This window comes from Rhyacophila brunnea, unplaced genomic scaffold (assembly GCF_057557595.1).
Source record: "Rhyacophila brunnea isolate RB1 unplaced genomic scaffold, BYU_Rbru_1.0 scaffold_6, whole genome shotgun sequence".
NCBI lineage: Eukaryota > Metazoa > Arthropoda > Insecta > Trichoptera > Rhyacophilidae > Rhyacophila > Rhyacophila brunnea.
In genome coordinates, this window is record NW_028233276.1 from 22,028,562 (window position 1) to 22,056,079 (window position 27,518).

The window sequence follows — 27,518 nt, forward strand, 5'->3', positions numbered from 1 at the left end:
AGAGGTATGTATGGATGGCAGATAAACAGAGAAAACTACAGATCAAATCAAACAACAAAAAAATGTCCATAAAAATTTTATGTTACAAAAAATATTAAATGATGCTATCGAATAAAACAAACACACGTTTGATAGCGTCATGAAACACCACTACATCTGTCATGTGATATGATAACTTGCTAGTAGAAAGCTATAGAAAAATTTATGAAATTTCTATGCTACAATGAATTCATGAACTGGTCAGTTGGTGAACGATTGTTGAACAACAATACTTTTAAATCGAACTAATTGCCTTACCGTTGGATCGTTACTCTGCAGGCACATCCTGAAGTGATTGATGCAAGGGAAGTGAAGCATCTGGGTTGGCGGCGCAAACGGTAAAACTGCACTCATTGCCTGCATCGTCACTGTCACATCTAGTTTAACATCTTCTTCATCTGAGAAATAAAAGATTACAGATAAAATCAAGGGTAAATATTAGTCAGATGGCGTTTTATATCTCAACGCAGCCCTGACAAATAAATCCAGTGGTGACTTACATTATTTACTTTTGTACGGTTTTGTGATCTTTCATGAATTCTTCACCATAACATATTCAAGTTTCATAATCTTAACAAATGAAATGCTTGCGGTTTTTGACAGATACGAGAGATACAGTATGAAGTTTGCAATAAATGAATGTAAAATGACTTGCAGCTAATTGATTCATTTCTTTTAGTAGCATTTTTTTATCCTCACTTTTCCGTCTATCTAGAGAGAATTTTTATCTAGATAACAAACATATTTGGATAAAATATAATAAATAAAAGATGGTACATAAATTATTGGCATACCATTTTTTGAGAGATCTATTATCTTGGCGAGAACACTTTGCATAAGGGAGCCCCATTGCTCTTTGGTGTCGGGATATTGCGAGTGTTTGTCTTTGCCCATCGTTGACAATAGTTCAACTGCAGCAGTGACCGTTCCGTTCTGGACTTTATCCTGCTGCCCGGTCTCCTTGATGACACCTGTCGTCAGATATAAAATAGTCGGCAATATTGCCACAGCACCTGTGAATAACATAAGACCATGTCAGTGTATGTACACATTATAACGTGGTTTTCAAACTTTTCTAATTCACAACGCCTATGTGTACAAAGATTTTTTCAAGGCACCCTACATTGAATTTCTGTAAAAAATATTGTACTATGGTTGGGATTTTTTCTCTAACGACGAGTCTTTTGTTTAATCTCCTAAGCATGTCGTAACAATAGAATCACACTTGGGACATTTTTTTTATTCTGGCTTTATTGAAAAGTGGCAATCGGTGATTGTCCAGTCAGAACTGATGTGATATCTAATTACAACTCACATGTTACATGTCAAAAGTGTTGCTTTGTGACATGTAGATGCACCTCATCATTTTTTTTAGATTATTTTCATTTATTGGCACACTGGCTTTTATAGTCCCGACAGCCTAACTAGTCACTTCGTGAACACGAATATCATTGCTTCCTCATCGCATTCCCTCGACAGATTGTTTAACATAACATTTTATGGATAGAAAAAAAATCAGTTCTACATTATTTAAAAGCACCTATATTTTATTATTTATAGATGCTCTCATCATGAACCAGAGATACAACACTCGTTTCACCAAGTGCTATAAAATAGTGATATGCTATAAAAAATTTACTACACTTGGCAACATTTTTAGTCATTTGATAGCAGTTCAAAATCAAGGAGGTATGCCAATCTTTGATCGTTTCTCACCAGTCTAGTTTGATAGTTTCTCACTGGACACAAACAAATCTATATTAAATAAAATATCATCTTACAAGACAACATTGACCATCAGCAAGATAAGAGAAATATGTTTAAAGCTATATCTCAGTTGAGGCATGGTCTAAAAAGATCATGGCTAGGCGATGCGCGGATTGCGGGTCGCAGGTGCAAATGACGCATGCCGAACGAAATATAATTTGTCATAAATCCAACATGCGTCCATTTAATGTTCTGTTTATTGTTCTATTAGTAACAATAATAATATATTCATTGACATATTTTCTTTTTAAAGTAAATGGGTAACATTTTTAGTCATCTTTACATGATTTAAGAATTAATACCCCCGTCGCCATCACGAAACAAATTGACGTATTCACACCTCGACGTTCGGTCTCTGAGTGCCAGCGAGTCCAAAATTTCGTCGCGCCTATAGTTGAAAATTATTTCGATTTGAAAGTATCGCATTAATAGACAGGTAATAGAAAACCATTGTGGGTTGGTAGCATTTTTAGCAGCATATGATAAAAAAAACCTTTAGCAATATTCGTTTTCTGTTTGATTTAAGCAACCCTATTATATGATAGAAATGCAATAATCTCCTGAACTTACCATGTGGACTGCCAAGCCCCGTTAAATTGGCCATGCAGGCCAGCACCTTGATGACCAATCTCTGACCGTGCGGGCCGATCCCTTTGGCCGGCAGTCCCATTGGACTTCCACTCGGCTTGTTTGGACTGAGGCACGGAAGTTGCCTCACCAGCAAACACAGGCAGACTTCGAGGCAGGAGAACAGCAAAGACTTTCCAGGCGGTAAATCACCCGTCGGTCCACCTTCTCCCAAAAGTTGAACAGTCTCTAATACGAGCGCTGGCGGATCATTCGATGATGTGTTATCATCACAAGACAAATCTGGAAGTTCATTTGATTAAAAAAAATAATTACTAATTAAACATGACATACAACAAGGTCACTTTACTTTCTCTTTTTAGGTGGAACATATGGTCACCATGCGACACTTCCAAGAATCCTTATCCCTATGACCAACAACTATTACTTTAGGTACGACACTTTGAAGAACTAATAATTCGTAATACTCACTCACATCGCGATACATCTATACGTTATAGTTGTTGGTATAGACTAATTATAACTATAGAGCCAGTCATAAATGTGTCTTCCCAGGCCATGGCAGCATCCCTTAGGCTACTTACTATATATAATTCAAGAATGTGATTTAGATGAAGCATCGCACACCTTACATGTGGACAAACCCAAAATTTCCCTGTTTCTGACAAAGTCATAACATAATCAGTATTCGTCGTAAGTATCCGTTCTCAAAACTAGGTATACAATTGCTATTAGTCTTCGAAAGGTGCCACACCCCGCTATGTAAAGCAACACCATCACATGGAAAAATATACCTTTGATTTTGTCCTGCATGCGGCGTTGTAAATCTTCCTTAGCAGCAGTGATAGTCAACTGAAGAACTTCGGCAGCAAGAAGTAACGGCTGAGCACTCTCTTGTGTCAATCCTGTGCGGTGTAACACGTGACACAACTCAATAGCGAGGGACCTAGAAAATGTAACATTAAAAATGTGAAGACCAAATTTACATGACTACAATTAATTGTTAAGATAAACAATAATAATTAATTATTAGATTGGCTGTTTACTAACCGATCTTTCAAGAGGCGTGTTCTGTTGCAAGCCGTGTCCAATAACGTATTGAGAGATAGCAGACAGGTGATCGCATTTTGATGAGAAGTATCACGGGACGTGCATAATGCTTCCATACAGATTCCTTTAAACAAAATTAATTTAATATAATATTATTGATTGAAAATCTCTTTAGCCTATTTTTAACATTTTGAATTATGTGTTGAAATAAAATTATTTTATTCTTACCAAAAAGTAAATGAAACTTTTCGTCATTCGCATCCAAAAGTTCTGGATTGTTATTATCTGACTTCAATTTGGGTAAATTATCGAGGTCATCAGCTTCAATTGACACCTCTTTCGTATCTGAAACTAAAACGAATTATAAATTATTAAAACAATAAATATCCTTCTACATAATACCCATATATTATGACACAGCCGCATCAGTGTACCCACAAAACTCAAAAGTCGAGACCCTTGAACTTTGGTTACAACAGTGACAGATATGGTCACTTTACATGGCATGGACATGTGCTCTACGTGCCGCATGAGAGTGTTACACGTCATGCCTTTATGGCACAGCTGCACGTAGTCCGGCATTTTAGTTGACATTCCATCACTCTACAACGATGCTACAAGAGAGATGCACGCGTTGTAGGTCTCACTGGGAAGAGGCGCTGAACCAAAGGAAGTGGCGTGAGATTGTGCTTGCTCTATGCTGGAGCATGACAGCGTGAAGGAAATAGTAAGTAGAATGGTGTCCGATTCTTCTGGCAGTGTAGGCAACTAATTTAGGTGTTAGTATCGTTACTTTCAAATGACACAAACACCGTTCCAAAGTGATTTCATCGTGGCCGCAGTGACAGAAGAATTTGTCCTCTAACACCTGCGTTATTGAATTTTGCATGAAGAGATGTAATTTAAAGTTTTATAGTTGAATATATACAATACATTCAATGTATTACCTGAATGATTAAAAAATGATTAGATATAATAATTGACAAAAGACAAAGCTAATATAACTATTGATTTTTAAGTTCTATGTACCACCGCCTGCGATATAATGCGAATGTGAAATATAAAAATTAAAGTCATCAAACCTTGGTCAATATTTTCTCTGGACCGGTTATTGAAATGAAGAGCTGTGGCATGTAACAGTGCCGGCCAAACATCGTGATAGTGTCCTCTCGCTCCTTCAACTGTATCTGCAGTATAGAATGCTCCGCCATCATGAGGCAATTGAGAACCAAACTCTAAAAATAGTAGAAAATAGATATGTAACTATTCCTAATTGAGACTCTTCCTTTATGTGAAATTCCATAAAAATAAATATGGAGAATATCTTACCCGGCGGTAAACTCAGCAAAGCATGATCCTTCAGAGCAGCATACCAATTCTCTGCGAGGTTCTCCAACTCGGGCTGCACCAACTTTAGCAAACTCTCCCCTTTGAATTCGAAATTACCAAAGTCGTCATCCTGCAACATTTTTGTGTTGGGCTGCTCGATCTGGGTAGGAGAGTCAGAGTTGATGTCCATCTGGCTGAAATCTGTTGTGGCAGCGCTCAGAGCCGACGGGAAGTCTTCCAGTTGTTTTATTGCGCTGCCGGGAGCACTTCCATTACTGATCATTGCAACTATATACACCTAGAAATGAAACAACTTCTTAATGACATAGAAACTAAATATGATGGATAATTTTACAAAATTTTAATAAACCTTTTCGTTGGATTAGTCATACAAGTAAATTAATACTCTCTGCATATGAGTATCCAGAATGAAACTTTTTTCTACGTGAACCCAACCCAAAGGGTGCATGCTTTGGGTCCAAATACACATTGAAAAAAACAATTCATGAATATGTAAAGAGCAAGAATTCGACCGCGCAACCAATGGTAAAACTAGGAGTGGACAAAAGGTGGAGATTAATTGAGGCGTCTAATTCCAAAAAGCGATAACTCCACATTTGGTCAAAATCGAGAAAAAAATACGCATGTATTCTTTGTATATTCTTACACAATATGTATTGATCTATAAATTCCAAAACGCGACATAACCCTATGAAAAAAATATTTTAGTCTCGATTTATTACAAAAAGCGCCAAGTCCGTGTTTCATATTATTTAAAGCTTGGTTGATTTTGCGCGTGTTTAAGTCAACCAATAAGGGAACGTTCAATATTGGAAATGGCGTCTCCCATGCTGTAGCATCTGGTAAACTCATGACAGTGCCACGGAAATATGTGCCTTATGCGGAATAAATTAAAAAGTGAGGTACAAGTAGCGCTACGTCCAATTTTATTTTGCCTATATTTATTAAATTTAAGAGTTTATCGGCTGAAATAAATTGCCATTTGGTTCTAATTTCAACATAGAATACAACGGAAAAAATAATCTCACGTTAAAACAAATAATTGAAGCTTGAAACATAAAAATGTTGTTTCCTGAAAATATTGTATTGTGGACTTGTCGCTTTTTGTAATTAGGCGCCTCAATTGTTGAATGTGCAAAAAAATAAAAATGTCCAATTTTCATAGAGAACCAGTGACAATTTAAAATATTTATACATAGTGGTTTCAACTGAACACAGTTTTATCAAATTAAAATTAGGTAATTAAAAACTACGTTAGATCTCAGAGTTTAAGTATATTCTGCCACTTCTTCAATGTACAAATAACAAATAACTAAATGCAGTTCAAAATAGTTTGCTAGTTACTGAAATATTTGACTACCTATCTTGAAGTTAGAGCAAACAATTACCCAAACGTGTAATAAAATATTTAGAAGATACTGAAAACCATGTTTTTTTCGTGATTGAGTAAATGATATTAAATTAAATATGATTGCCATACCTCAGCCCATGCCTTCAGAATAGCAAGTTTCTCCAGTGTTGCCAGGCTTTCATTGTAGAGTTGTGCAGAGTTATTCAACTTTGTATTCAGTTTATGAAGACTTGACACCAGCAGTTGATGGACCCTAAAAAAGTAGATTTGAATCATTGTCATTTTCGAGCAACATGCAATTAGACTACATGGTTGGAATGAAAATCTACTAATAAAAATAAGACTATGTTTCGTAATACTATTAAAAAAGTCAAACCTCCTAAGGTCATTAAGGTCTCTAGCCACTCCGGATCCAATCCACGTTGAACAAACTTCGCATGCGGCTGAGGTGACGTGCGAAGGGGTATCAGGAGAAAATGCCGGTCGTAATGCTGCGCCCACCTATAATTTAAGAATCAATGTTTTTTGTTAGGGAGATTATCATTTCTGGCACTAGAACCCTCAACGTTTCATGGCGTTCTCCAAAAATTCTATCCATCCTGGACAATTAGTGCTGATACTTGCTTTGACAGGGTATGTGTGCATAGACCACCTTGCTGATACCTCCTCTCAGTTTCATATGACACGAGAACTACTATAATAGATAAGAGTAATACAAACTTGCCATTATAAATAAAATAGAAAATAGCAACCTGCTCAGTTGGTCTTGCTTCAGTTACTTAATTAGACACTTATATGTAATTGTTTATCTAAATAATTATGAAACACTGTATACAAATTTATTTTGGGCGAGCAAAGCATTTTTATTGCAGGGCGGCCCTGGTAAATAAATCGTAATGCAAAATGAATAGCGGCTAATTTAATCAGTCGTCTTATTAACCTGTTCTTCAACTTAACTTTCACAAAAATGTTTTTCACAAGAAAGTTTTTCTTCATTACCTTTGTTTTTGTTTATTTTTTTAATATTGAATTTCTCATACGTGGGGTGGGTTTTATATATATTATTGAAAATGAGGAGGAATAAGTTATAGACACCCATATCGTGGATCAAACATGTACATGTGAATTTAAAAGATCTGCATTTTTTGCAACTGCAAGCTCGGTAACAATTTTATTTTGGTATGAATTTCAATGGAGGAATAATTATATCAAATATAGGGTACCTGTGCCTGGAACTGTTCCAATAGAAGATGTCCAGGAAACTCGGGTTCGGGCACACGGCAATATCTGGTGATTACTGTGCGAAGAGACCGAAGACCTTCCAGGCGCAGAGGATCAGATTCGCTGGTGGCTGCCATAAACGCCATGCGAATTAAGTCGGCAAGGTGTAACACCAAATAATCAACTGTAAGAGAAAAAAAAGAATATTTCACCATATGCCACTCGCATATTTTCCGACACACCTATATAATGGTATAGTAACGTTGCATTACCATTGTTTCTGGTTAGCTGTTGTTCTTTGGCAAGCAATAAATCAAAGTGCGCTTCTCCGGCAGTCTCGCAAGCTGTCATTATTCGCTGCACACACTCCATGGCGAAAACCTTAAAATAAACAAAACCATACATGTACACAAAGTCATTTAAGTATAGTTCCCCCAAACAATGTTCCTTCTAATTTTATGTTGCATGTGTACACAACAAATTCTGAATGCACAGTAAAAACCTCTTATAATCTGTATGCACAAACTTTTTACCATACATATCGATATTTTCGTTCAGTTGAAAAATTTTATTTAGGTTTTTAATTTGATTAAGCAATGTGGGGAAACCAATTTATCATGTCCGCTCTCTTAATAACGTATCCCTAAGCTGTGCTAGAGAAACATTAGTCCCAGAGATAAAATGCAAGTGCAACAGATCTCAACACACTGGCCAAAGGCTTTGGTGGATAACACAAGTATGCAGAAAGAAAGAATATCATAAGATGCAACTTACATTCTCTCGTGTTTTATGGATGTTTGAAGTTGAGAAATATCATTTCAGATGTTAGCTTTAAGTCCAATTTTAAACACTGAGTGGGAAGAGTATAACTAAATCATTAGTTTACGAAACTATTGACTTGTCAATTAATATCATATTATTGAGAATGATTATTCAAAATTTTTCCTGTGATATGACAGAAAATAATAAAAACATAAAAGAAAATATTTATTAGGTGGATATATAAAAATATTTGAAGAATCAAATCAATATTATCAATCTTACCCTGGTAGGCCATCTGGGCTGTATTGGCGGGTGCGTAACAACCTGCTGGTCAGCGTGAAACTCAGCCTGATCATCATCACCCTCTCCGTCCCCATCCAAGTCTCCCAACGGAGTTTCTTCAGTAGTTTCTGATGGAAACGATTAAATTAATACTACAATCTGTTTCATAGCCTACAAAATGCATTATTTTAGAACAGGAAAACATATTTTAAATTTTATCTAAATCAATTTGGGCATTCGGCAATTTGATCATATCTGGAATTCATGTCTATCATCATTCGACATTCGTCAATAGCATTAAAATTATATGTTACCTTGTTGAACCGTGAGGACAGCCTTGCAAAGTGAAAGCCACTGTGATAGCTGACCAGCCGATAGTACTTGCACCATGGAAGTGAGGGTATCGTGAGTGTACTGGACTACTGTTCTGTCTGTCTCTGTGTCCAGCATAGCAAATAATGTACCAGGCAAGCCTGAATCCGTTATGGTGATATCTAAAATAACACAAGAATTATTACTTATACCATCATTTTACAAAATGAGAACGTAAGTATTCAACATCAACAACAATTTTCCACCTCCCAAAGAGATTTTGAAGTTTTTTTTTGAGAAATATTTATTAGTCATTTACTCAACCTATTAATCCTCTCCACGCGGACGGTACACCTGTTTTACACTAATTAATTGGCCGTTCGATATAATTAGCATGTTATTTAAATGCGGTAATTAAACAGTAATTAAATGCTCCGCGGTCAACAAGTTAAGTCCATTCCATGGATTTGCTAGGCGAAGAATTCTAAGAAACAACCAACGGATTCAGGAGTAGACGTAAATACCACTCTCCACTGTATGTGCTGGTGTCAGAATATTAAAATCATAAGTTATAAAAGCATTTCAGCACAAATTAACAATAATTTTGTTACTTGATTGCATTAACGACTCGTGGACTTCACATACCAGTATGCCAGTTTTTATGAAATGTGCCTACCAGCTCAGATTAAGTCAAATAAACATAATATGTAGTGTTTCTATACAAAAATGTCACTAAATATTTTGCCATATAATTGAAGCCAATTCTGAGAATCGTAATGCTGAACTGGTTGGAACATATCGAAGTACAATTTTTTTTACAGAAAATTTATCTGATGATTCTGCTAGTCAAAGCAAATGGCATACTAAAAGTTATGTCGTTTTCAATCAATTTACGCTCCACACTTGCCTACTAGCTTTTGAAATACTGGTTAGCTGTAATAAATTAGAAGTGGCCACGACAAACTTTAAAGAAACAAAACTTTTGGTATAATTTTTTTGCTTTTGAATAAATTTTTGAATCTTGCCGATGGTGAAGTGGTAATGAAGAAGAGAAGGGTGAATAGGGGAGGACATCACTAATATAATTTGCTAAGACCACAGCAGCCAAACAAAATGACAAAAAATATATAGAAAACACCTCAACATAAAATATATTTTCAATGGTGTATTAATTGGTAGACTTACTGTTCAATACATTGACATTCTGCTCTCCGACAAGGCTTAGAGCGTGCTGGCAAACTTCTTTGGCCTCCCGTTGTGATAGCTGGCGCAGACACGAGATGGCAGCCCGCCGCAACACCAAGTGCTTGCTTGACAAATTTCTCTGAAGAATAACATTATCATAATGTGAACATACATCTGAATTTTTTAATACGTATTTGATTTATATACGTCATCGTACTTTAGTGCTTCCATTATTTTAAGTACATACTATTAATTAGTTCATCATCATCAAATTTACATATTCTATAATATTTAAAATTATCAAGACAGTGCAAAATAAAGTCTTGTAGGGTGCCAGTATATTGTATAGGTTGATTTTCGAAAATTGTATTCAAATGGCGAAATAGCATTAATCTATAATAATTAACAATCAATCAATAAACAGTACACCATGCCATATATAGTAGCCCACCGACAAAATGAAATATGTGAAAAAAATTCCCCGCACTTAATAGAAGAGGCACGGGAGAAAATATATCATTATGTATGCAACACTTGTACCTTGTGCTGTTCATAAATAATTACAATATTGATAAATAGGCCCGCCCTACTGATTAAAAAAGGATGTGCAAAATGACCCAAACACATTACCATCGAAACGTTGAGATAGAAATAGTGAATTACTATCTCTATCTCAACGATTTATCTCTATCTCACAGTGACAGCGTGTGACATTATGGTAATGAGTTCGGACCATAACTGTATCAAAGGAACTATGAGCTGACGATTTGATACTGACATTATAAATAGTATTTATATTGATTCTAATAACAAGTAATAATAGTAATAGTTTAATTTTTCTTACGCATAATGTGGGCACTAGTGTGGAAAGATTCAAATGTCTGGGTGCGAATAGATGCAGCTGTTGAAGGCATCCAATAGCCTCGGCTTGAACTGACGGAGCTCCCACTTCTTGCATTATGGCACATGCACACAGGAACATCGAACGTGCAGTGCAGATCGATGCAGTATTTCCTATTTCGAGTCAAACAATCACAATTACAGTTTAGTTGTTATTGTCATGAATACAAATGGATTTTGAATATAATGCCACATCCAGATTGGAAGACTACGAGTGTGCAATTATCTTCCAGTAGAAAAAACATTTTTATTTTAAACTGTCATTTTGCACTTTTACACTTTGATTAGAAATCAAATAGTATCTCGAATAATTCTGATCTAAGATAAAAACTTCATACCTTGCAATTCAGGGCCAATAGTGGTGATCAGAGCAGACAGTAGTTTACCGATACACCTGTGCACATCTTCATGAGATGGAGAAACCAGTAAGAGTAAATTGAGAGCCATTGTAAGAGTAGGATCCACAAATCCTCGGAACATTGGTCCACCAGCATCTGCTATCAGGGACAAGGCGTGCAGAGACCACACCTGCAATATTGATGAACAAAATTAAGTATATAACACTTGACAATGTCATGTTGTGAACTTAATGAACTAATAATAAACAAAAATATAAATTGATTTGAAAATATTAAATGGTTAAATACACTTGCCTGCACATCGGCACTTGACTGATCTTGCGCCAATGCAAGTAGCACTGGAAGTGCACTCCCGTACTGCCCAGAGCCTCCCATGATACCTCCTCTAGCTCTGTAAAGAGCGCCCAGAGCCATACACAGACCCGTTCTTTGGCTGGCAGCCCGGCAAGCCCGTAGCTGCCTACTGAAAGAGTCAGCGAGAGCTGCAGCGGCTGACTCTGCCACTCCACTTGAAGAGGTGCCTTGGGCGGTGAGGGTCTGCGCCAATCGTCCCGCACACTGACCTGACAGACACCGCACTATCGGACTGCTGCTTGACAAGCCTCCCTGTAAAGAAACAATGTTGCCATAATATACCAAGGTATATAACGCCATTCTGCTTTACAGGTTTATTTCGTAATTGACTACTCTGGATCCTAATAATTGGTAGCCAGAGAGGGAGGGGTTCCCTGAAATTTTACAAAACGTTTGAAAAGTTCCGCTAAACAACAAAGATATAAAATCACTGACTTACGATAATTAGTGCGCTCGCACTTTTTCTGACATCTTCTCCACCCAGAGGACCCTTGGCTTCTGCTAATCCTCTCAAACCTCCCAACAGTGCAGCAAATACATTAGTCTGTATTGCTTCCTGACGAGTTGACTTGGCTAGGCGAATACATTCAGCAAAGTGGTCCAGCATTTGGAGTCTGAAATAGAAGAATAAAACATTTTAATAAAAAGAAATAACATTGTTATTAGATCATCTATGTACTTAAAAATACGATAAAAGCTTTATATTATTCAGTTGGTTTAAATTCGGCACCTTAGGGTCAAAGATACTTATCTTAATTTTATTTATTTAGTATGTTACTGGACATAAAAATAATAACATATTACGTTAAGTGACAAAGAGATATAAAGATAATCTAATATTTAGATCATGAAGATCATGAAAACACTTTCTTGTTAATGTCAGTGGAATGTACATTTACTTGTGTTTGGGCTCTCCTGTAAAAAAGAAATGAGGTATGCTTCTTTGACCCGAATTGCATTAGGCTTTTTTTAATAGACCCAACACAATGAATAACGTTTAGTATGCAGAGAAACAAACATATTACTGATTTTATATACTGGATTATTGCAATAAATTTTTATATTAGGAAATTATTGCTAACTTTCTGGCTGCCGATTAAATCTAAAATAATCTCACCTATGTTTATTGGCCACTCTGGGGAATATGAGACCGAAGAGAATGACTGACATATCGATGACAGCAACTCCAAGAGGCAATGGTCCGGGACATGTCTGATCGGGAGGAAGTGGCTGGTACAGGCAGCAAGGATCATGCTCTAATGCACCAGACCCGCTCGCTGACATTGAGGAGAGCAGCTGTAAAAATTACACATCAAAAATATTAAATTAAGATATACACACATTGCAATAAAGTGGCAGATTCCTACCGCCACGTTCAGACTTTTAATGAAACTAATCTATTAATAAAATATTCTCATATCCTGTTAATGAAGAGCAAAAATTGGTTTTAATGACACATGAGACAAATTATATATTACCTGATCCTCGACATCTGCATGATCGGTGTCGGCGACCCTCTCAATACCCAAGGCGGCCAAGTCGGGAGACCTGCCTCTCTTGTCAGTGGCCGTGTTGGCAGCGCTGTCGGCAAGAGCCAGATCGGCCACCAGAGCCCGGAGCAGAGGTGCATGGCACGGCTCGGGGGCAGGGGGCAGAAGGGAGAGGCACGAATAAAGACGGAGACGCACTAGAGCTGCAGCCGCTTTCAGACGCTGGCCATGTTGACGCAGGACTGATTGGATGCTGAACAAAACATTTCAATTAATTTCAACTGACGATCCATGATTTACAAAAATTTATATGATTTCATTTGACATGTCACATGAGAATCACATTACATCAATCGTAGTTTATGGGACCGTAAAGGAAAAATTATATTTTTATTAGTTAATATAATATTAATATGTATTTACTTTGTGAGCATAGCAAGGGCACTTTCTACAGGCTGCGTAAGTCGTCGGGTTACGTCATCTGTGGCCAGCGTTGGACAGTGAAGAAGAAGACTGTGCAGAGCAGACAGAGCACCCGCCCGACCTTCCAGCGTTACCTAAAAACATAATCAAAATTATAACTTCAAAGCAAAGACACTTGTTGCATGAACTGTTTCATATGTACATCATCATTTAAAAGATAAAACTCAGTGAGTGAAATTGTAGAAATAAAGAAAGCCTTACATTAATTATCTCCTTTTGAAAGCATAATACATATTGTGGTTTGTGAGTTTTCCTTTTAAAATGACAATATGATGAATTAAATTCTACTGTGATACACATTAATTGAAAACAATTATAATAAACTGATAAATTTGATTAGGTTAATCTTTGTTCTTACCTGCCATGTGAAAGCATCACCTCTAGCCTTCTCGGATTCCAATTCTTTATTGGATCTGGGGAAACTGTTTCTCCACAATAGCAACATTCTGGGCAGCAAGCCACGAACCACTGGTACTCCTATAAGAAATCAAGAAATGGTCAATTATGTTGTTGGTCAGCAATCAAAGTCAATTTGACAAGAATATCATAAAAAAACATTAGTTTACTGTTTGAAATCTGGTTGTATTGAATGATATGGATATGGTTACCAACAGTTTGTACAGTTTTGGAAAGAGCTGGTGAGAAACAAAAATTGAAGGCCGTACACAAAGAAGAAGTAAAAAAAATCTTACCTAGCGTCATGATAGCTCCAATAAGCAACCATCCAGCATGTGTTCTGTTAAGAGATAGTCGACTATTTTGACTTGCAGATCGGAGTAACTCTTCAGCAGTGTTGAAGATCACTTTGCCTCGGTTGTGCGGCACTCCCAGAGGAGACAGACGTACTGCACCTAACACCGCTGCCAACGCTGCACTGTAACCTGATAAAACGAGAAAAAAACATTTTTACAACTCATTCAATTATGCCATTACTTAATTATAATACCTACACAGCATTTTTTTAGCATTGGTAACAATTATCGTGGCCGCATAGTGCATACGGAGTGATAGTGATCAAATTTCAGTACTTTCTTGAAATATTCCTAATTTTAAAATACGGTTCCTTTTCACCAACCAACCATGGAATTATGTATATGCATCGATTCATACAATAAAATATTACCTGAAATAGCTTCAGGGCTTGTCCTCATTGTTTCAATAGCGTCTACACAACGGTCGATTAGAGGCGTGATGTGAGTCGGCACGGCAACACAGATGCACCGCAAGCACCACGCTGCTCCAAGTCTTGCAGCATGGCACGGATGCACCAATACCTGCACCAATGAAAATATTAAAATTGTAATAGGGTAAGAGGTACAATGATGGGCCAGTTAAGCGAATGGCTTGCTTTGATCGGTCAGAACAAGCTTATTAATGCGGTTTTATTGAAATGCAATTTTTTTCGTGTTTACAAAGCATGTATATTGATATATATGTGTACATATTTTATAATACCAAACATGGTGATTACAAAAAATATAAATGAAAAAAAAATCGCAAAAAGTACAGTGATGGGCCACGCTCAGATAGTGATCGGCCACTTTCCAGACAGTGATGGGCCACCCATCTTTTTCTGCATAAATTAAACAACTAAGGCATATTTTTCAATAAAATATTGAATCAACGTGTCTAATCTTATGATATAATCAACAAACATACTCCTTTATCTCACCGTTGATGTAATAAAAGAGGATAGAGTGACAGAGAGTGTATTCTAAGGTCTTAGAAAATTATCGACCTATCTGTTGAATACTTCGTCACCTGAGTCACTAAATAAAACATCAATCTCAATTGGGACATGGACCTGCTGAGATTTTGAATGGAAGCTATCTTTATACACTGAAAATTCTAATTTAATAAGATGTTTTATTATTATTTCACAAATCGCACAACGATTTTGGCCGCCATTTTTTAAACATTATTATTTTTAATTGCCTGTACTTTCAATTGCCTCATTAAAATGTGTGGTTTTTGCCTTTATTCTTTTTATCTTCCTCTGCACTTTTCTTGTTTTCCATTTTTTGATCTTAAATATCTCTATATTTTTGCAAAGTGATGGCGAATGGAACTCTTTGTAAAACATGTTTATTGTTTATTTTTGGTATCTGAGGCCATGATAATGTTTGAATTAGAACTGTAGATATATTAACCATATGTTTATTTATTTCTTACATGCGTTCAGTATCTATTTACATGTTGCATTCTCTGACGGCACTGACACGTTAGATACATTTAATTGGGTTATATTTTCTATGCTCTTGCTGTTGTCAGATAATGACTTAATTTGATTAAGTTTTTCCGCAATCGGTAGGTATGGTATAAAATGTTTTATTTGTTTACCTCAGCTAGTATTTTGAATATTTTTAAGCTTTTCTTCTGTTTAATTGCCCACTACATTCGTTAAATCTTTAAGGATGAAAACAGCATTTTGCAATATTTTGCAGCTTTAACTGGAGGGAAAACAGTTATCTATAGGCTGAAGAATCCTAGATGCATTAGTATTATAGTTCTATAAGATGTATTTCAAATAAAATTTTAGACAAAGCTCACTAATTTGGTCGATAAGATGTGACTTAAGCCTTTCGATAAATAATATAGGAAACTCTATTCACAGAGTAACCAGATTCGGATAGAAAATATTTCCAATGTATTGTGTATTGTGGCACTCCGATCTTTTTTTTTGCAACTTCACATAGTGATCCCCCATTTTTATAAAAGTATGCAACAGCATCATCTATTGTTTAAACATCATATTTAAACTTAAATTATTCAGTATTTTGATATTCTGAAAGAAATGGGAAGTTAAATGTTTCTAAATACAGTGATCGGCCAGTAAAAATTCAGTGATCGGCCACGTGGCCAACGACTGTCTAAAATTAAAATAAAATAAAAATAAAAACGGCAGATACCATAGTGCATTATAAATATTGTATTTAGCATAAAAAAGTTAACTAAAAGTAAAAAACCATTTTTTCAGTCATGGGCCAGCCCGGCCCATCATACAACTGCTATATATATTTAGTGCAGTAAATGGCCACCCAGTTAGATGTGTCATTTTAATTTAAAATTATCGTAGACTTAACATAATTATATGTTTGAATATCCAGCATAACGACTATTAAATAAAAAGTATAATTAGTAATATGGTTAAAGAGATCTTACCTTCCAAAGTATGTTATTTCCTTAACAAAAAGTTAAGCAATTGTTAGAAAAAATGCAAAACGTGTGACTTGGTATACAAAATGGTCACTTATAGAGTCAGTCCTGCTACCTATACAGGAAATAATATGCTAGAACCGAAGTATATGATGTTGTGAGTCAAGGAACAAATACCCATAACTTAGGTTTTTGAATACCTATTTTTTGTGTTTTACTGCTGAGTGGCCCATCACTGGAGGGTGGCCCACGATTGTACCTCTTACCCTATATTCAGTTTTAAATAATATTTAATGTTAACAATGAAATTCATTCACTAATTTAGTGATAGTTCATACTTACAGCACTAATAGCTTCAATAATATTGAGAGACTGATCAGTGAGGAGATTCTGAGCAGCCGTTCCAAGTCCCAGCATCAGATTACCAATTTCCATTAATCCACACACCAACAGGTGTTGGCTAAAAAGTGTCTCCTGGTTACAATCCTTGGCGTTTTCAGGATTAAAGTCAATGCTGTTCATCTGCTTAACGATTATCTGGACAATTTCTTTGCATGCGGATGCTTGGGCTTTTTCCCCAAGCATTTTGCCCAGCACACTTCTCAGGATGAAATTGATGCATTTTCTGGAATAGACAGCGTCCACATGTGAACTTGCTGCCTTCGGATTCGCGACCAGGTCCAAGATGTGCATGAGTAATGTTGTCAGGTTACGTTCCAGCCATAAGCCACCCATTGATTGCATAAATATCACATACGCCTGTAAGAGATATTTTTTGTGTTTATTATTTTTGTTAAAGGGTAGTTTACTTAAAACTTTGGTCAATAATATTGTGTTACAGTGATATTAATCCAGAACTGTCAGAACTCGAATCCAGATTCGATTTCAGTGGAAAAATTAAATATGGTTCAGTCGCACGGATCTTTAAAAAAAACTAATATTTACCTACATTTATATCCTAAAGTAAAAGATGGATTATGGATATTTTCTTTTAATTTCAAAACTCAAAAATAAGGTGTTTATCAGGGTGGCGAATGAACCATACACGCTGTGGTTGTGGAGCATACCCAGAAATATCAATAAAGTAGAAACATGATGATATCATTTGAAATACAGCATATCCAAATTTTATTGTCCATTCAATAATCAATTTCATTTAACTAATCATTGTTGTACAATATTATTATATAAAATGCTATTCGCAGCCCGCAGCCCGAGTGCTAAAAGGCTAAGCCGTGGATGAGCTCCAATTGGTAATTGAATTTGCCCTATGCAATTGCGATTTCAAGTGCCATAATGCTATCTATTAGAGTATTTCTGATGGATAAGGGATCACGATAGCTGTATGGAAAATCTGGTTCTGGTTCCAATATAATTAAGAGATTTTGGGGTTCCAGGTTCCATAAGTTTCATTTCCAGCTCTGGATTAAACTGACATAAACCCTCAATTCACCATCATGTTTGTCACCAAGACATGTAATATAAATATAAAAACTTCTAAATAATATGGCAATATGTAAATCTTACATGTGTCACTCCAACTCTGACTTCCCGGTTAACTCCAGACCCTGCTTTAATAATTTCGCCTTTCAAGAATGAACTTCCTCCTCTTAAAAATCCACCCATCAGAATGCTCAAAGCCTCTTCCAATGACGTCCCACCTTTTGATGTTTTACTCAGTTGAGCTGGAATTTAAAAAATAATTTATAATCAAGAACATATTATGAACTTAGAGAGCATTAATATTATATTTTGTATTTCAATTCTGAAAATAATGTATTATCAATTTACCTTGATTGGCAGCACCTTTTGCAGTGAGACTTGCTAGCTCACCAGCTTGCGTTGCCGCAATCAATGATCCCAATAGTCCAGCCACCGAACACCTAAAAAAACAGCATACGATATAAGAGGGATCTATAAAACAGTTGCACAAAATATCTGCTTTACCGCAGGAGTAACATAGTATTTTGTGATGCTGTCTAACGTGCAGTTAACTTATTTGAAATTAAGATTGAATTCTTTTTTAATGAATTATTTCAATTTTGTGAACGCGTTTTTGGTAATTGATTTTTTTTGTTGCTTCAACATTTACTTTTTCTGTTTGCATGTATATATATACTGTACATACTAATGTTTTGTATAAATTTTATTACAAATTAAAGTCATCAGTTTCAAAGTCGGTTACCTCCATATTCCGCTATTTTGAGATATTCGCAAAAAACTGTCGAGCTGTTTGTACTGGAAATAGATATAATATCTTCTTTTTGCAAAGATATTAGTAAGTAATTAGGAAAATCAAATAGCTACTTTAACTTATTGATAATTGTATCGGGTTGTAGTTGGTCATATTGATTGAATGGACTTCAGCCGACCAACTTGGATTTTTTTCGAGCCAAAGCCGCCTGAGCAGAGGAAGGAGGAGTATTGGAAAACCCAAAATGCGTCGGGTGGATGGCGTCGCAGGAATGCACAAGCGATCGGAATTCCAGATCGGAGGAGAATTGCAGAGGATAGATTGATAATGGGGATGATGTTTTGTGTTTTACTTTGTATATTGTGGCACATTGGCCAATCACTGTTATGCCATTATATTTTCTGAATGCACAAAAAACAATAAGACTTTTAGAGAACTTTCCCATTTAAAATTAAAGCTAACTTTTAATTTTATAATTCGCATATGATAGCTTTTCATTGAAGTTTAAACTGCTTATGTCCAAATAATATTGCCGGATAATTATAAAACAATGAACTAACCTGACTTCATAAGTGCTGCCGTCAAATGCCCTAAAACAAAGGGCAGCCATATTCTCCAGCTCGGTTGTGTAGAGAAAGGGGGCGTATTCGATCATAGACAATAGACAACCCGCTGCAGCGCATCTCACAGGCATTGATCTGTCTGTCAGACATTGTCGAGCTGCTTTGTATATCTCTTTGTGAACATTAGAGATTGCTGTTCCCATTCCACAACATACCTAAAACAATGAAAAAATCACAGTAATATGTTTTAACCATAGTTTCCAAAACTTTTTTGGCTTAGCTTCTCAATGATAATTTTATATAAGTAGTACATATAAAAATATTATGAAATGAATATCCACATACATTTATTTGTAAATACATAGTTTTGAAAAACTTTATAATCAAACCTATTTTTTTAAATAATTTGAATTGGGTGATATTTGAATTTGTGTCTTTCACTTTCAATGATCTATTATTATTTATAAGCATATGCAGGGATGTCATAAGCAAAAATTTAAATTATTCCTAACACCAGCTAATATCAATAATATGATTATGTTAAATTAAATTACAAAGTTGGTAGCAATTTCCTGAAGTAATTCGAAATACCCCAAATAGCAATAGATTATTTGAATGGATAAGAACCATCACCCAGAAAGTAAAAGTTGAATCTAATTCGCTCCTATTTTTTTCTCTAGAATATTTTTATGTAAATATATTTCTGAGGATTATCAGATGTTCAATAAAAAGAACATTCTTTTATCTTGTGAATATTCAGTCTTCAATAAAAAATAATTTAATAAATTAATTCTACAATATGTATTTCTAGCATTGAGCAAAATAGATAGAAAACACTTTTCATTCTGTCAAACTGTCTCCACTGCAAACGCAGAGAGCAGTGGAATAAGTTTACTCCTGATGTTCCATTTAATTCCAGGCAGTGAACAAAATACATAATATGTCCCCAAGGGGGCAACACAACTGTACATAAAGTTTTATTCGCCGGAGTAGTTTGTTTTGCCCGTAGACCACACCTGACATGCAATAATGTATGACCTACATTTATCCACTCTGACCAACTTAAGTGTTGTAACTTACACTCATTATGTGAGAGGATGAACCAATTTTAAAGATAAAAGGAAAATACTTAATAATAAATCTGTAATTTGAGTTTTTTTCTAGCTACACGCAATCATCACTCGAATGACAGTAAGGTAATAATGTTTAAAATGACAAAAAAATCAAAATAAACTATAGAATAAAAGATGCAAGCTATTAACTTCACGAGTTTTTGTCTCTCTGCCATCTGATACAGACAAAGACAAAATATATTATAAGACAAAATATATTATAATATAGTATAAACTTTGTGACTCAGGTTTGATAGTGGCTAGTGGCTACCAAATTGACCATATAGAGTAGTACTTCTCAAACTGGGAGACGCGGCCCTCTAGGGGGCCCTGGAGCTCCTGCCAGAGAGCCGCGAAATATTTCAGAATTGAATTTGAACAGAATTTCAGAATGATACCTGATACAAATCAGTCAAAATCTTGAGGTCGAATTTTCACGGGATCACAATACTTTATCCGATATGAATAAATAATCTACTAATATTTTTAAGTAATTTAGATTTTTAGTTAAACAAAATATTATACAAAATTTATATTTTCCTAATTGCGAGAACATACCTATGCAAAATAGCATTTTCATCATTACTGATAATAAAAAATAAATACAGGTCGTGTCTTTCAACGGTGACTTTGGAGCAAACCCTGCGAATTATCATAGGCTGTAGGTATAGCTGTAATAAATTCTAAGTTAATTTTTGCATTTTTTTTTGAACTTTTGATTTACAAGCAAGTAGATGAAATCTATTATTATTAATAAAAATGTAGGTACTTATAACAATAATTAATGGTAAATAAAGTACTGTTGGTTACTAAAGACTAAAATTTTTGGGGAGGGGAGTCTAGGATTTTTGTTTTCTGATTTTGGGGGCCCGTGGTATGAAAAAGTTTGAGAAGTACTGATCTAGAGCAGTGGTGTGCATGATTTTTCGCCCAAGAGAAAATATCTATGTTTGATTTTTAACTGTCTCATGGCCGGTGTTCATTTTGAAATTCTTGCGCCACCGAAAAATATCTCGTATGCATTACTGATCTTGAGAAACTCAAAAGAAATGCTGTCAAATAACGGGATATTACTTAACTTTCAGAATTAAGGTGTTTGACAGATTCTTTTATCAAGGATTATTGGATTCCGGTTCATTTATTATTGATAAATCTTGCAACTACATTAATACACACTGATTAGAAAATGTGAAATAAATAACAAAAATATGGTTTCCCAATCTAGATAAAATCTTTTGGTCATCATGATACTTCGTTATAGGTAGTTAATATGAAAAAAGTAGAAGAAAAAAGAATTTCTCTTGTACCTTCTCAAGAGTGTTCATGATCTCTATCCTGGTCTGTGATTCGGCACTTCTTAAAGATCTGATTAGAATGTGAACAGTCTCCTCGTAACTCCTCCCCATCATTCGGCCCAGCTTTTCATACATGCAACCGACGCAGCTAATTGCAGCTCTGAAAAAGTAACAAACAAGTGTTATTAATCATATGAAAATTCATTTTGGACTATTTTAATTTAACGCTGCGACTCTTTTTCAATTTTATTTTTTTCCACGTTCTATCCTAAAAAGATTGTATGGGCTTCCTCCACACAGTGTAGGTTGTAATAACAGATTTTATATTTTTACGAGAAATGGATGTCAGCTTAACCTATTAGGTCCATACTCACGACATTATAGGCTGACATGTTACCACTCGGTGTGACTCCTGATTCAAAATTTTACGTCGTTTTTTTCACAATTCATGTGGCTGGAATTGAATATCGCCTTAGAGTGTGATATTCTTCATTGCATGACAGTGAAATCAACAAAAAAAAATGAATATAGAACATGGGTGTTCGTATTTTTTTCCTGTTCTTCTACTCTGGCCACATCCTTAAATGGAGATTATCGAACAGCCAACAACCTGAACCATGAAAAATATGTGGATCATAGTATGTACAGTCTTCCTGGATGAGACGTGGTTGAAAAAACAACTTCTTTATAATAATATATTATATAGTGAGAGATAAAAATAAGTTTACTCACAGTCTGGTAGGCAAGAAGCTCGGTGAATCGTCTTTGTTCTTGAGGATATCATTGCACTTATTGACAGTGTCGAATAGCAGGAATGTATCGCCAACGGAGAAAAGTGTCGCCAGGCACCGTGCGAGTAGCTTTCTGGTGGGAGGCCCAGGACCTGCACCTTCCACGCCATTTCCGCTCACCAGCCCCGTCAGCTGTGCCACCAGCTTTTGTTGGCAGCCTTTGATGTCAGACTGTAAAGCAAACAAATTATATTTAACATGATTTATATTTTATTAATAATACCATAATTTATTATGATTATTCTACTGAATTGGTCACAACGCTAACAATAACTATATGTACCTATGCCACAGGTAGTTATCAATACTATTGGAGCTTTTCTAATTTGTTTTACTATGGAACCGTCGCAAAGCAAGGCACATCTGTGGGTAAATTCTATACACAAGGCAGCTATCGGCGGCTATCAACGGTAGTTTATCATATTTATGTGTTGAGGCGGTTAATTGTTACAATAAGTTAACATGACGGATAATAATTTTCGCACCCCACTGAATTGAAGATTGAAAAGGTGACGAAGTCCCCACCCAAGCCAGGACGTTAAATAAATAAATAGTTATTAATATGGTGTTTCATTTGTAGAAAACCATACCAAAAATTCAACACGTTTCTGTGATTTTCAGATTTAGTCACAGATGGACGCAACACATCCGTATGATTGCCCCCCCATCAGGGGAGTCGAAATACTGGCAACTCGAGAAACCCCGAAAATCACAGTAATACAGTACATAGACGATTCGCCACGAAAACCTACGCACACATCTCCAGAATATTAAAATGAACAAATTTACATAAAACTATTATATTGTAATTATTTACAACGAAATATTATATTACTTAATGTAATATAGTATTTGTATATAATGAGCGTCTCTAGTGGTTTTCAAACATCTGTGCTGTCTGAGGTATCTACTTTCATTTATAATCTTGTTCTTCGTCGACATTTCTTTCGGAATCATATTTTTGCGTCATATAATACAGTGGTCGTAATGCGGAGTTTCCGAACCGGAACCAATTATACCGGTTCCGACCCGTGCGTACAGAGCAATAAGAATATTGAATACAACATACTACGTACGTAGAAACAAGCTAAAATTGTGACAAGGGTCATTTTATAAAATTGAAAGCCTTTTAGAGCAAAAAGCTTTCCGCAAAAGCAAAATTGGCACTACAATGACAATCAAAAGTACTGTATGAAATGGGTCGCCTATAAATTATTAATATATAATATTACCTCGAGGAATCGAAACGTGCGTAACTTATTAATTTCCTTTAATAACTTATTCTATACACAATCCAATTTAACAAAAAAAAAAAATACTTGCAAATAATAAGGCGACAAAACATCTCACTGTTAAAATTCTCATAAAATAAAAAATGTAGCCAACCTCAAAAACATTTTTCGTAATAATAAACGTTTTGGAAAAAAAACAACTTTGTTCATTGCTCAATGTTTTCCAATCAGCTATAGGTACATACCGTAACATAAGGGTGTCCTTACACCTGGTACAAACATCCGTATGTCAATATTTATGTCGCCCTTAAGGGCAGGTGAAATATTACATAGGGGGGGAAATAAAATACAACTTGCATCGCTGTGTCGCGGAACCTTCTGCCATTTTCCACGGGGGGGTTGCATTTTGACAAGACAAAACCGATAAGCTTTACAAATCCAGTTTACGACATTTTCTCGGTTTGTGACACCGTAAAAGTAATATCACATTTTTGTTTCAATTTTATTACGGGTGATACTAGTTTTGTCGTGGGAGGATCGATAACTAGGGGTTTCGATCCCGCGGTTAGTAAAAAAACGCCCAATATAATTGTTAGTTTGAAAAAACAAAAAATAAAACTATGTATATATCCAACAACGTGTCGCACTCTCTTGATTAATGATATAATTGATGCGAAGTTTTATATAAACAAACTATATTGGCGTGAGGTTCAATAGTTTTGACATAAAACAAGACATAGCCGGAGGGGCGAGCACAGGCGCTGAGCAAGAGAAAGCGTTGCAATATTGTTTATGCAAGTGCATTCGACAACAACCTTAACAATAATCAACATAGAACAGATCAGCTATTTTATTATTTTATGACCTAATTCAAAGCACACAACGAGCGCCGACAATCATCAAATACTGAATGCGCGTTTTGTTTACGTAACAAACTTTAATGCATATTATGATACAAGCGTAAGTATTAAAAATAATATTATTTTCTTTAATACGTGTTAAAGTTTATCCCATGTTTCTCTACACTCGAGATACGAAATCTTTCATACCACACCCGGTAGGGTAAGCCGAGACATATCAATTTTGTGTTCCCCGATAATCACATTAAGCCTAGCTACATTGTTCTTCCATAATACCTCATTATGGATATTATTTACATTCGCGGCCGTAATCCCATGAAAGTTAGAGGAAGAATGGAATTTATATGAGATTTCGGTATTTATCGTATTAATAAATTAACCGCTACTTTATCTATCCTTAGTTGACAAAAGTTTTTTTATCGGGAATTTATTAAAATATTCCCGATATTATTTTTATTTCGGGATCAGGAAACCGAGCGGAATGCCAGAATTGCAAAGCCTACGGTAGGTATCAGACCAGAGACAACATTCAGCCGTAACAAGTCATTAAACAAATTAAAACTCAACAGTGTGAGTACCTACGTTATGTACAGTGGAAAATAAGTGCTAATTTGGTATCATACAATATCATTCATTATTGTTATCGGGGTTAATACGATTAAACCAAAATCCCGTAGCTCGATTGAAAGTGTGAACCATTATAAATATTTAGAAACATGGGTCAATGAGAAATGGGAGCTGCTCAACATATTATAAAAATTACAATTGAGATGGCAAGAAGTGCCTTTCTGAAAATGAGACGCATCCTTAGGAATCCAGGCCTTAACCTAGGTGTGAGACTGCGTATGGATCGTTATTTTCTCTCAATCTTTTGGCATGGCATGGTATGTACGCTAAACCAGGATATGTCGCGGAGAGTTGAAGCCTTTGGGTTGTGGCTGTATAGACGTATCCTCAAAATTCCTTCGACTAACCGGGTGACTAATGTTGTAGTTCTCAATCGAATGGTAGTTTTGCGTAGTCCCAAAATCAGAAAACTACAATACCTCGGCCATTTATCATGTAAGGATAAAAGTTTAGCATTCACCAACTTGTCACCCAAGTAAAGACCAACGGTAAGCGTAGCAGAGGACGTCGCCGCATTCCGTTGATAAATAACTTCCGTGATTGGTAAAGTGCAGCTCCACCGAATTGTTCCGGGCAGCAGATGATAAAGTAAAGATCGCCCTGATGATGACTGACCTCCGTTAGTGGGTGGCTGGTAATATATTCATTGATTGGTTACTATAAAGAAATAGCGTGGCTTCAGACTAAGTTTAATTTATGTTATACTTTTAATACATTTGTTCAACACTAAAATTAGCCTAATAAATAAAATAATTTCGGAAGGTAGGTAGGGAGAATTGTAGATACATACATACTGTTACGCGTGTTATGGAAATGGTGTATGACTAAAAATCCCTGACTTGAACGCAAATGATTTTAATAATTTCGCAAGTTTTTAAGTAGGTAAATATAAATGACATATTCGGTACAATTTTAATTATGTAAGTATAAATGTTTTCATGTTGAAGTACATATATACGAGGGTGGGTCAATAATTCCTTAGAAAAAAGCATTAAAACAGTTTTTATTTTTGTATTTTTTTTTATTTCTCAACATAATCTTCTTGGAGCTCAATACACTTGGTTAGACGTTTCTCAATTTTTTTTAAACCGTCAGAAAAATAAGTTTTCGGAAGGTCCTCAAAATAAGCATTTGTCCGATCGATGACTTCTTCATTTGAAAAAAAACGTTGTCCACTTAGCCATTTTTTTAAGTTTGGGAAAAGGAAAAAGTCACTGGGGGCTAAATCTGGCGAATACGGTGGGTGGTCGACCAATTCGAACTTCAATTCTTCAATTTTAGCCATTGATCGTAAACATGTGTGAACACGGGCATTGTCCTGATGAAAGAGGATTTTTTTCCTGTTTAAATGAGGCCGTTTTTCTTCAATTTCGTTTTTTAGCTGGTCCAATAAAAATGCATAATAATCCCCTGTTATTGTTTTTCCTTTTTCCAAATAGTCAACGAAAATTATTCCACGTGCATCCCAAAATACAGTAGCCATAACCTTACCAGCTGATTTTACGGTTTTCGCCTTCTTTGGACATGGTTCGCCTTTCGCAATCCACTGCTTTGACTGTTCTTTCGTCTCGGGAGTATAGTGGTGTATCCATGTTTCATCTACAGTCACAAAGCGACGAAAAAATTTATCCGGATTGCGTTGCATGAGCGACAACAGGGCTTTAGAGGCCACCACCCTATTGCGTTTATTGTCGACTGTGAGCAAACGCGGCTCCCATCTTGCAGAAACTTTTTTCATGCCCAATTTGTCATGTAAAATAGAAATGACGCTACCTTTTGAGATCCCTGTAACCTCAATTATCTCACTCAACTTTAATCTTCGGTCACTTAACACCATATCGTGGATTTTATTGATCATTTCTGGTGTAGTCACCTCTACAGGACGTCCTGAGCGTGGTTCATCCTTTGTTGATGTACGACCACGTTTAAATTCATTTAACCAGTTATAAATAGTTGCAAGTGAAGGAGCAGATATGCCGTGAACTAAATCCAACTCATTTTTTATTTCCTTTCCTGTTAACCCTTTTATATTAAAATGTTTAATAACAGCTCTAAACTCAATTTTCTCCATTTTTGTAAACAAGCAAATTTTTTTTTTAAATGTACGAAAATAAAAAACAACAACCCGACCAATCTGATTGAAACTTCGTAGCATACTGAATCGGTAGTGCCGCTGCATGAAAACAAACCGCTTA

The 27,518-nt window shown here is 35.7% G+C and overlaps 1 protein-coding gene across 1 annotated transcript in view; it reads right to left on the bottom strand.

The window, feature by feature from the left end:
* Positions 1 to 27,518, bottom strand: part of LOC147065402 (HEAT repeat-containing protein 5B) — a 131,953-nt gene that overhangs the window by 9,220 nt on the left and 95,215 nt on the right. Inside the window, exons 3-33 of the mRNA XM_085957037.1 lie at positions 22,546 to 22,775; positions 21,826 to 21,973; positions 19,404 to 19,621; positions 18,441 to 18,532; positions 18,177 to 18,334; positions 16,992 to 17,408; positions 14,617 to 14,767; positions 14,186 to 14,374; positions 13,852 to 13,970; positions 13,434 to 13,567; positions 12,999 to 13,263; positions 12,638 to 12,816; positions 11,960 to 12,134; positions 11,461 to 11,772; positions 11,146 to 11,335; positions 10,752 to 10,921; positions 9,908 to 10,046; positions 8,725 to 8,904; positions 8,411 to 8,538; positions 7,639 to 7,747; positions 7,369 to 7,550; positions 6,522 to 6,646; positions 6,275 to 6,398; positions 4,774 to 5,071; positions 4,527 to 4,679; positions 3,673 to 3,795; positions 3,445 to 3,568; positions 3,189 to 3,340; positions 2,377 to 2,676; positions 834 to 1,052; positions 298 to 437 (exon numbers count right to left, since the gene is read on the bottom strand). Coding sequence (XP_085813163.1) covers positions 298 to 437; positions 834 to 1,052; positions 2,377 to 2,676; positions 3,189 to 3,340; positions 3,445 to 3,568; positions 3,673 to 3,795; positions 4,527 to 4,679; positions 4,774 to 5,071; positions 6,275 to 6,398; positions 6,522 to 6,646; positions 7,369 to 7,550; positions 7,639 to 7,747; positions 8,411 to 8,538; positions 8,725 to 8,904; positions 9,908 to 10,046; positions 10,752 to 10,921; positions 11,146 to 11,335; positions 11,461 to 11,772; positions 11,960 to 12,134; positions 12,638 to 12,816; positions 12,999 to 13,263; positions 13,434 to 13,567; positions 13,852 to 13,970; positions 14,186 to 14,374; positions 14,617 to 14,767; positions 16,992 to 17,408; positions 18,177 to 18,334; positions 18,441 to 18,532; positions 19,404 to 19,621; positions 21,826 to 21,973; positions 22,546 to 22,775 — 5,643 coding nt within the window. The remainder of the gene's footprint in view (positions 1 to 297; positions 438 to 833; positions 1,053 to 2,376; positions 2,677 to 3,188; positions 3,341 to 3,444; positions 3,569 to 3,672; positions 3,796 to 4,526; positions 4,680 to 4,773; positions 5,072 to 6,274; positions 6,399 to 6,521; positions 6,647 to 7,368; positions 7,551 to 7,638; positions 7,748 to 8,410; positions 8,539 to 8,724; positions 8,905 to 9,907; positions 10,047 to 10,751; positions 10,922 to 11,145; positions 11,336 to 11,460; positions 11,773 to 11,959; positions 12,135 to 12,637; positions 12,817 to 12,998; positions 13,264 to 13,433; positions 13,568 to 13,851; positions 13,971 to 14,185; positions 14,375 to 14,616; positions 14,768 to 16,991; positions 17,409 to 18,176; positions 18,335 to 18,440; positions 18,533 to 19,403; positions 19,622 to 21,825; positions 21,974 to 22,545; positions 22,776 to 27,518) is intronic.